General features: G+C 44.7%; 2 protein-coding genes across 3 annotated transcripts; both read left to right on the top strand.

The window, feature by feature from the left end:
• The first annotated feature begins 342 nt into the window (after positions 1-342).
• On the top strand, positions 343-9,131 carry podxl2 (podocalyxin-like 2). 2 transcript variants are annotated; one of them, XR_008572249.1, is made up of 14 exons: positions 343-593; positions 1,761-1,927; positions 1,992-2,220; positions 2,430-2,485; positions 2,562-2,673; positions 2,740-2,787; positions 2,847-2,956; positions 6,297-6,371; positions 6,459-6,615; positions 6,747-6,808; positions 7,468-7,647; positions 7,718-7,879; positions 7,943-8,937; positions 9,008-9,131. XR_008572249.1 is itself a non-coding variant. In XM_054784915.1 (13 exons), exons 1-13 carry the CDS (start codon positions 530-532, stop codon positions 8,003-8,005), a joined length of 1,485 nt encoding a protein of 494 aa, XP_054640890.1. In that variant the 5' UTR covers positions 343-529; the 3' UTR covers positions 8,006-8,967. The 2 variants fall into 2 exon arrangements, 1 of the variants encoding a protein (XP_054640890.1); XM_054784915.1 differs by lacking the exon at positions 9,008-9,131 and having other exon boundaries at positions 7,943-8,967.
• blcap (bladder cancer associated protein) lies at positions 9,031-10,682 on the top strand. The gene is made up of 2 exons (XM_054784916.1): positions 9,031-9,164; positions 9,991-10,682. Exon 2 carries the CDS (start codon positions 10,079-10,081, stop codon positions 10,340-10,342), a length of 264 nt encoding a protein of 87 aa, XP_054640891.1. The 5' UTR covers positions 9,031-9,164; positions 9,991-10,078; the 3' UTR covers positions 10,343-10,682.
• Positions 10,683-10,710: the final 28 nt, after the last annotated feature.

Raw genomic sequence — 10,710 nt, 5'->3', positions numbered from 1 at the left:
GTTGAACACTTTTCTGTCGTCTTACATAACTTCAACGATGCATGTAGTCTGAGGAAGATGACGTTTGTAAAGTATGGCCTGCGAGGTGATGCTTCATGTCACGGTAGAAACGACAGGGTTGGGAGGAAAACCTGAAATTAACTTTGAAGTGGCCGTAATGCGGCGTCATCCGCTGAATTTGAAAACGACGAGCCGCACTTGAACGCGCCCTCTCGCGTCATTTTGAGTGCTACTTTTACTACTGCTCTATTGGCTTTGAATCGAAACTTGGGCTAGCACACACAGGTACAACTAAAACACTCCGAACGCAATGAGAGGGTGAGGAACGTCAAAGCTCCTGCGAGTGAACGTTGACGCCTGAAATGTTCGCTGAACCGAGGCGCACTTGAACGCAGCCCTCTCGTGGTTCCAAGTGTAAAGCACATGCCGCTTTCACGGTGAGCGAGCACGCGCATAGGCGGAGTCTGGCGTGCGCGCGTGCACATTGTCAGGCTGCTGTGTCCACAGGAGGACCAGGAGGAGGAGGAGGATGAAGATGACGACTGCAGCGGACATGGCGGGCCTGCTCCTCTTCATCTTCATCACGATTATGGGTCAGGCTTCTCACACGCGCACACGCACACCTTGGAGCGCGTCAGCCGGGAACATATGACACCCTCCCCTTCCCCTGTCACAATGTTGTTAATGCTATTTACATGTATGTGCACGCGTGGGAGGTGCGCTGCAGCGTCGTGCGCGCGCACACGTGCTTAATGAAGTGATTAATTCATGTTACGTCATAATTTGATGTCTTATGTGATGATGATGATGATATTAACACGTTTATGATGGACCCTGAACTCATCACGCAGGGGACCGTTCATTAGGTACACCATCCAATACAAAGATGATTATGACTGGCAGTTGCAGAGCTTTATGGTCATCATTGTGTTCTTATTGTCACTGTTGCTAATATTTGGACCCCCATGAGAAAGTGTTGCTAGTATAAAGTGTCCTAGTCATGGGGCGGGGGGTTTGAGACATCATGCAGTACACCCATTGAGAGTCAGGCTGGGCACAGTGTATCTGACATCGGTACAGTCCATCTGTTCATTTTGAGTTAGGATTGGTACAGTCCGTCTATTGGTTTTGAGGCTATCTACTGATTAGATGCAGGACTGGTACAGTCCATCTAAGATTGGTACGGTCCATCTATTGATTTTGAGTCAGGATCAGTACAGTCCATCTAAGATCGGTACCGTCCATCTATTGATTTTGAGTCAGGATTGGTACCGTCCATCTATTGATTTTGAGTCAGGATTGTATAGTCCATCTCTTGATTTTGAGTCAAGATTGGTACAGTCCATCTAAGATCGTACAGTCATTTTGAATCCATCTGTTGATTTTGAGTCAAGATTGGTACAGTCCATCTATTGATTTTGAGTCAAGATTGGTACAGTCCATCAAAGATTGGTACAGTCCATCTATTGATTTTGAGTCTATCTACTGGTGAGATGCAGGATCGGTACAGTCCATCTTTTGATATTGAGTGAAGATCAGTACAGTCCATCTAAGGTCGGTACAGTCATTTTGAGTCCATCTACTCATTTTGAGTCAAGATTGGTACCGTCCATCTAAGATCAGTGCAGTCCATCTGTTGATGTTGAGTGAGGATGGGTCCAGTCCATCTATTGGTTTTGTCATCTTCCATGACAAAGTTGTTAAAGTTCAGCCTTGGTGAAGGTCTTCTCTCTCGTTTCAAGTCGTGTTGTCTCCTGCAGCGTTCCCGCTGTCCTTCACGATGACTTCGTCCCATCCTGAGTACCACCATCAAAGTCCAACCCAGGATTTAGTCCCACCCAGGCCTGAGCTGGGTCTGGTCCAGTTTGGCCGCAGGAGCCCAGCACAGACCCAGCAGACAGCTCTGAACAAGAAGGACGCCTGGCAGGTAAGAACATTCCTGTTCCTCCAGTAAGTCCTCCCAGCTTGTATTTTTTCTCCTGCGTCCTCAGAGTCCAGACGGGAACCAGACACGTTCCTCGGACTCTCAGAGTCTCCGTGGGCCCCCCGGGGAATCCTCCATGGAGGCTTCTGGCTTCTTTGGATCGGACGCAGACGAACGAGACGGAGGCGAGGAAGGCGGAGCGGCCCGAGACAGAAGAGACGGACGGGACGAGTGGATGGACCCCCATCGTGTCTTCAAGAGGACAAGAGCTACTCTGGACCTGGATGCTATGATTGGTTGGTGGAGATGACTCACTGGCCACTTCATTAGGCACACCATTGAATCATGCTGTTGCAGGAGGGGTTTGACCTGACGACTTGAGTGTGAAAGGTGCTATGATAGGCTGTGATCACTGTCACTGTGTACCTAATAAAGTGGCCGTCAGTGTCCAAACCTGCTGGTGTGTTCCTCAACATGTGATTGTGACATTGATGGCGTCCTGCAGGCTACAGTCCTCCGTCCCCCCCGCTCCCTGCTGGGTCTCGGCAGCAGCGTGAGGAGGTGATGACAGCTAACTAGCTAACCGGCTAACTAACCAGCGAACTCACTGAGTCAGGCCTCATTTGTTGGCTTTCAGCTTTGGGAGGCGGATGCTCACTCCAGCGGTTTCGGGGCCCTCCGTTCCTCCACGACGTCACCCCCCCCTGAGTCTGACACTGGCACAGACTTTGGACTGCTGGGGGTTAAAGGTGAAGCGGCCCATGGAAGGCCATGGCTTGTTTCCTTTTCTTGAAGCTGTTTTTGCGTCTGTGCAGGCGAGGACGAAAGACGTGTCAATGTCACCGTGGACCCCCCCGACAAAGGTAAGACGTCCCTGCTATGGCTGAATGTGTACACCATCTTCTTCTTCTTCATCTTCAAGACGAAGATGGCGGGAAGCAGACCAGGAGAACGCCCATCCATGTTTCCCCCAATGGACGCTTAGCTGAGACCACCTGGGACAGGCTGGCCACGCCCCCTCAGCAGGCGCAGGTACATTCACAGCCCCACAGATTTGTGGATTTATGTTTTGGTTTTGTTTGGAATACAATATAGGGTGTCCCTAGGGCAGGTGTCCAAACTTTTCCCACCGAAGGTCGCATCCCGAAAAATCAAAGGATGTGGGAGGCAGGCCACTTTGATATTTTTAGTTATTTTATAAAAAGGCTAAAAAAAACCTATGTGAAAACATTTAAAGCCAAAGCATTATGTTATTAATTATTGGTATCGACATGTCAGCTTTGTTCTTTACATCGTGCCTTTTTCCCGTATTTTTCCAATTTTTGCTGTTTTTTTTTAGCGTTTGATCTTGTTTTTACAACGTGATGCGGGCCAAGAATAAACGAGTCATGGGCTGCACTTTGGACACCCCTATCCTAGCGTCTGGACACATGGGCAAAAAAACAAAGTGAAAAAGTGATTGCCCCCCCTGTTAAAGCACAACTTAACTGTGGTTTATCACACCTGAGTTCAATTTCTCCAGCCACACCCCAGGCCTGATTACTGCCACACCTGTTCTCAATCAAGAAATCTCTTAAATAGGACCAGCCCCACAAAGCGAAGTAGACCAAAAGCTAGACATCATGGCGAGATCTAAAGAAAATCAGGAACAAATGAGAAAGAAAGTAATCGATCAGTCTGAAAAAAGTAATAAAGCCATTTCTGAAGCTTTGGGACTCCAGCAAACCACAGTGAGAGCCATTATCCACACATGGCGACAACATGGAACAGTGGCGAACCTTCCCAGGAGTGGACGACCAACCAAAATGACCCCAAGAGCCCATCCAAGCGGTCACAAAAGACCCCACAACAACGTCCAAAGAACTGCAGGCCTCACTTGTCTCAGTTAAGGTCGGTATTTATGTCTCCACATAAATAAAAAAGACACTGGGCAAAAACGGCCTGCATGGCAGAGTTCCAAGACAAAAACCACTGCTGAACAAAAAGAACATTAAGGTTCGCCTAAATTTGCCAGAAAACATCTTGATGACCCCCAAGACCTTTGGGAAAATACTCTGTGGTCTGACGAGACAAAAGTTTAACTCTTTGGAAGGTGTGCGTCCCAATACATCTGGCATAAAAGTAACACCTCATTTCAGAAAAAGAACATCATACCAACAGTAAAATGTGGTGGTGGTAGTGTGATGGTCTGGGGCTGTTTTGCTGCTTCACGACCTGGAAGACTTGCTGTGATAAATGGAACCATGAATTCTGCTGTCTACCAAAAAGTCCCAAAGAAGAATGTCAGGCCATCTGTTGGTGACCTCAAGCTAAACGAACTTGTGTTCTGTAGCAGGACAATGATCCAAAACACACCAGCAAGTCCACAGAAAAACAAAATGAAGACTTTGGAGTGGCCTAGTCAAAGTCCTGACATGAATCCTATTGCGATGCTGTGGCATGACCTTAAAAAGGCTAAAAATGTGGCTGAATGACAACAATTCTGCAAAGATGAGTGAGCCAAAATTCCTCCACAGCGCTGTAAGAGACGCAAGTTATCACAAACGCTTGATTGCAGTTATTAGGTTGAGGGGGCAATCACTGTATCACACAGGGTCATGTAGCTTTGGATTTGTTTTGCTCCCTTAATAATTTCATTTCAAGTTTAATTTAAAAACTGCATTTTGTGTTCAGTTGTGTTGTCATTGACTAATATTTACATTTGTTTGATGATCTGAAAAGTGTGACAAACATGAAAAAAAAGGAATCCGGAAGGGGCAAACACGTTTTCACACCACTGTATATTTTTTATTTTATTAATTAACTGGTTTTTATCCATTTTATTATCCATCCTTCCATTTTCTATGCTGCTTATCCTCACTAGGGATAATATTATTATTATTATTATTATTATATAATTTAAAAAAAAATGAACGTACTGAAAAGTGAAAGGATGCAAGGTCCACTTTGATATTTAGTAAACCAACACATGGAGAATATGCTAAGAAGCTACATGTAGCTCAAGAAAAAGCTGCATTACACCTTTGTAATACAGGTGATATGCTACTAAAAATGACGTGTAATACGAGTTTATTCTTGTAAAATTGCGACTTTTGTTTTGTTCATTCCATTATGACTTTTTTCTTAATATTTTGACTTTATTCTCATAAAATTAAAGCTGTTTTTTTTTCATTTCTGCTGTTTTTAAAAAAAATTATTTTCCAACTATTTCATTTCAGCTTTCCTCTTATAAATTTTCTTCTCATAATTATAACTTCATATCTTTTAAAACAATAATGTATTTTTTCTTTATTTCAACATTGTTACTGAAATTATATTTTTCCTCATTTTACAAGTTTATTCTCATAAAACTGCAACTGTTCTCTCTATTTTTTTCTCTTAATATTTTGACTTTACTCTGGTAAAATTTCTGCTGTTGTTTTTTTTTTTTTTTGGTATAATTTCCAAATATTTCAACTTTCTTCTCCTAATATTTTGACTTGATTGCTATGTTATAAATTTGCACCCAACCTAAGTTTCCAAAAATTACAACTTTATTCATTGTTTTTGACTTAAAAAAAAAAATCTTTAATATTTCAACTTTATGCTACTAAAATGACATTTTTCCTCATACTATTACTTTATTCTTGTGAAAGTATGGCTTTTTTTCCTTGCTAGATTACAACTCTTCTAAATATTTTGACTTTTGATTGATTTTATTGATTGATTTAAGCATAAATACATATAATATACAACACAATTATAAAAAATAGATACACAGTATATTTAAAATGTTGAATATATACAATATAAATAGAATAAGTACAAATTATATTTGTTTACAGCAGGGGTCACCAACGGTTTTTCTTGCAAGAGCTACTTTTAGAAAATGAAAATGGCCACGAGCTACTCATTTTTGTAGAAATGATTTTCATACCTTATTTCAACCCAAACAAATCAAATATGCTTGTTTTACCAGAACATTAACAAAATGCTGGTATCCACAACTCACATTTCATGTTTCAGAATGCATTTCTTTCTACTGTTCTTTCATTATTAACTGAAAGCCTGAATGAAAAGCGCTGGTTTACATGTTCTCCCCGTGCGTGCGTGGGTTTTCTTCTGGTGCTCCGGTTTCCTCCCACATTCCAAAAACATGCATGTTAGGTTAATTGCCGACTCTAAATTGTCCATAGGTATGAATGTGAGTGTGAATGGTTGTTTGTCTATATGTGCCCTGCGATTGGCTGGCGACCAGTCCAGGGTGTACCCCGCCTCTCCCCCAAAGCTGGGATAGACTCCAGCATAACCGGGACCCTAGTGAGGATAAGCGGCGTAGAATGGATGTATGTATATGATGCATTACAGTGTGACGACGTGTGATGTGTGTCAGGTGGCGTGTGTGGACTGGACACAGCCTGACGGACATGGCTACGTCATCCTCAACATGACACACAACCTCAACTGTGTAAGTAAACCTCATCCTCATGTGCTCACCTCACTGTCTTACCAGCGTGTGTGTGTGTGTGTGTGTGTGTGTGTGTGTGTGTGACAGGAGGAGTTCCGTGTGGATGGCGGCGTGCTCCTGCTGAAGACGATGCAGCGTCTGTTTCCCCGAAGGATGAAGAGTCCAGAGGGATCATGGCGACTTTACCTGAGCAAGCCCACACATCAACAGCGTCAGATACTCATGCATGTGGCATCTGAGCACGGTACACAAACACACACACACACACACACACACACACAGGCCTACACTATGTTTGTTCTTGCCGTCATGACAGTTTGGAGACTAATTTGGAGAAGTGAGGTGGTCTATGATATGTTGTGATGTGTCCTGCAGAGGTGATCTCCACCAAGGAACTCCTGAGCATGCTGACAGAAATGAGGATAAGTTTGAATAAGGTAACCTTCTGGAACTTACTCCCGTTTACTCATTTGGAGTCAGTCCTACGATGGAGTATTTGGGAAAAATAATAATCTAAGATTTTGAGAATAAAGTCATACATTTACGAGAAAAAAAGTTGTAAATTGGCGAAAAATAATAATAATTTGCCCAAGGCCAAAGGTCACATAAGTCCCCTCTTTTCATAGCTGTCTCAGGCAATGCCTGCTACGATGGAGTATTAAAATAATATGAGATTTTGGGGGGAAAAAAAGGTAAATTTATGACAAAGTCAAAAATTTACAAGAAAAAACTTGTAATATTACGAGAATAAATTTGTAAATTTGCGAGAAAAAAAAAAGTCTTAAATGTACGAGGAAAAAGTTGTAAATTACCGAAAAAAGTCGTAATATTACCTTTGCCAAAGGTCACATAAGTCCCCTCTTTTCCTAGCTGTCTCAGGCAATGCCTGTTACGATGTCCGTTTGACATGTACGACCCAATGACACATAATGTTACGACTTTATTCTCGTAAATTTACGTCTTTTTTCTCATAAATTTACAACTTTATTCTCGAAATCTCAGATTATATATTTTTTTAATGTGGCCCTAATACTCTGTCGTACAGTCCATCCATGTGGGATAGTTTTGAAATCAGGTGACTTTCTGGTGCCGCCAGGTGGGCGTGCAGAGCTACGGCGCTCCCAGCACGTGTCCGCCTCGGCCCACTCAGACGCGCAGCGACTACAGCAAACTCTTTGTGGTTCTGGTTATCATCGGGTCAGTCTGCATGATCATCATCGCGTCGGGCTTCTTCTACATCTGCTGGCAGAGACGCCTGCCCGCCGCCAAGAGCACGGTAAGCTAGCTGGGAGCCATGCTCGCCAGCAAGAAAGCGCGCTAAGACTAACACGTCTGTCGCGCGGCAGTTCCGCGCCGAGGAGCTTCACTTTGTGGAGAACGGTTGCCACGACAACCCCACCCTGGACGTGGCGGGCGACAGCCGGGCCGAGACTCAGGAAAAGAAGCCCAGCGCCAACGGACTGGCGGGCGGAGCCGAGGGAGGCGGTGACGAGAGCAGTGGCTGGCAGGTGAGTTGGCCGCCGTGTTGCTTTATTCTGCCTGGCAACAAGCACCTTTTCTTATGCCTGCAGGTGTTTGTCAATCAAGCGGCGACTGAGGAAGAGGAGGAGGAAGAGCAGGACACACACCTCTGATGACATCATCACGAGGACTGAGCCATGCTAGCTGCTAGCTTGTGATCAGCGTTCATCACTTTGACATTTGGTGGAAATGAAGCACTTTAACTTTTGAATTATGCTTCAGCGTCACCGCCGGCTGGCTCCTCCCCCTCCAGACCCTCCGAAGGAGCCTTGGAAAAATTCAAACTTCATGTCAATGACGTTTCCTATCAAAACAAAAGTAACTGTCTCTAGTGTATTGGTAGGGAATTGCAAGTCACAAGCTCTGCCCCCACTGAAGAGCTAGAACAGAATTAAGACGCGGTAGGAGGGACTGGTTTGGTGACAACGCTGAAGCGTAGTTCCAGCTTTACACTAATTGTACTTCTACTTTGACAGCAGAAGAAAACTTTGCAGCTGTTAGGTTAGCTTACAGCCTTACGTGTGTCAGCAGTGTGCTAAACTAACTGGCAGTCATTGAACATGAGAAAGAAAAGATGTTATTTAGTCGACTTTTGTTGAACAACTGAGATACAGCATACAGGATGGCCAGTGGGCTACACTGTGATCGTGTACCAACGTCCATGTATTGTTTGTTTCTTTCGAAATGTGTCTTGTGTCTACTTAAGAGTTGAGGTTAAAAGGGATTGAGTGCCTGTAAAAGTGGTCGAGGCTGAAACGTGCATGACAACAAAGCTTGATGTACAGAGACTTCTCGCTCTTATAATAATAATAATACTGGATGGTAAATGAATACTGTCCTATAGGCCTGTTCATCATAAAGGTCATTGTTGTCAATGCTCTGCACACATGCACACCGCATTAAGGAGCATGTTGCTGCTACAAAAACCTCTGAAAAACGTGAATAAATCTGAACATTAAATTGTTTGCGTTTGCTTGTTCTGTTAATGCAGACCACCCAAGTCCCTTGTATGCAATGGCTCGCTTGTTCATTCGCAGTCATTAAAGTGCGTGAAATAAAATCCGAATCTAACTTCTGCCGTACATTTTTACTCTAAATGTGGTATTTGTGTTCAGGCACATCAACGGGCAACTCCGCCAGCTGCCAGCCGTCGGGGGTCCTTCCTACTCGTTAGCCTCTTGCTAGCTAGCCAACACGTACGCAGTCGCTCGGTGGAGCAGAACATGACGTTTGTGGCTGATTTATGCAGAGAATGATCCTAAAAGATGTCAGGTATGTTCGCAGGTGTGCTACATCGATTGTTACTATCGGTAGGTCGTTTCCACCATTTTGCCTTTGAAAGGTGTTTGTGGTATTTTAGCCTTAGAATGCCTTTGTGAGGTAGCCTTGCTAAGCTAGCTGTTGGCTAAACTGGCCTCCACAGTCAGCACTACTGTCATCTGAAAACATTCATGTATAAACGTTAAAGAAGTGATTATGACGTGACGAACACAGTAGTGTCATTTCTGGTTGGCATCTTTACGCTCGTAATAGTCGTCGCCAACGGTTCTAACGACGCCGTCTCTTACGTGGAGCTTTAATAAAGTGACAGCCGATTGAAGGCTGAAAATGACTCAATGAAAGAAACCGCATCGCGTCTGCGACACACCGAAGTAGTAAGTTGTCTCAGTAGACTTTAACTTGTGTGTATTCGAGCTCGTGAAGTTGATTCAATAATGACCATAAGCGTTGCTATTTTAAAGTCGACCATTTTCAAACGAAGTTCGGTGAAGATGCTAACGTCACCTAGAACACACTATGTCGCTTTATGACGGAGATATAAAGCACTTTTACGGCCTCTTCACGATGACTGTTACCAATCGTCAATTATTGCTTTGGTTTCCTGGGATCCAAGCACGCATTTTGAAGTTTGGATTTATCGGTTGAAGATTATGCTAGTTTGCAACCAGGAAGTAAGAGCTCCACTCACGGCAACACCACTGCATGTGGCACACATGTACTGTCGATGGTCCTCACTACCTGCGCAATATAACATTTGGAATCAATGCAGTACAACTGCTCAGGCCAGGAGTTTTTTCAAGCTGGTTTGTGTCTGCAGGTATGAGCTGACCTCAGCGACTTTCGGCGTCTTCTTCCACTTCCTGGCGAGCGCGAGCCTCCGCTGAGACGTCCCCTCTGGCGCCACCATGTATTGCCTGCAGTGGCTGCTGCCCGTGCTGCTCATCCCCAAGCCGCTGAACCCGGCGCTGTGGTTCAACCACTCCATGTTCATGGGCTTCTACCTGCTCAGCTTCCTGCTGGAGAGGAAGCCCTGCACCATCTGTGCCTTGGTCTTCCTCGCCGCCCTCTTTCTCATTTGCTACAGCTGCTGGGGCAACTGCTTCCTGTACCACTGCCAGGACGCCGCCCTGCCGCACGCCGCCCACGACCCGGCCATCGTTGGCACCTAGAGGGGACGGGATGGCGACCGCCGCCATGCTGGATGGACTACATGTTGGCGGCGGAGCGTCGACACACGTTTTTGGAGTGGGTGGGGTGCGGGCCATGCTGTAAAGACACTTGAACTTGGTGGGGGCAAGCGAACGGTGGACGTATTCGTGAAGCACATTGTGATCACCGTCGTCTCCCAATTCTTCTCACAGGACAATCCTCTTTCGCTCGTCATCTCAAGCTTTTTAATCAACTTTCCACCAAAAGAAGACACAAACTTGTTTCTTTTTAGTCTTGTGTTGAGCTGTCTGTGTGTGCATTACAGCTTTTAATTTAAATAAAGTTTCTTTCCCTCGCCCACTGTAGTGTTTTTCATCAAACATCACCA

This window comes from Dunckerocampus dactyliophorus, chromosome 8, assembly GCF_027744805.1.
Source record: "Dunckerocampus dactyliophorus isolate RoL2022-P2 chromosome 8, RoL_Ddac_1.1, whole genome shotgun sequence".
NCBI classification, from domain to species: Eukaryota; Metazoa; Chordata; class Actinopteri; order Syngnathiformes; family Syngnathidae; genus Dunckerocampus; species Dunckerocampus dactyliophorus.
This window is presented reverse-complemented; position numbering and strand designations above follow the sequence as displayed.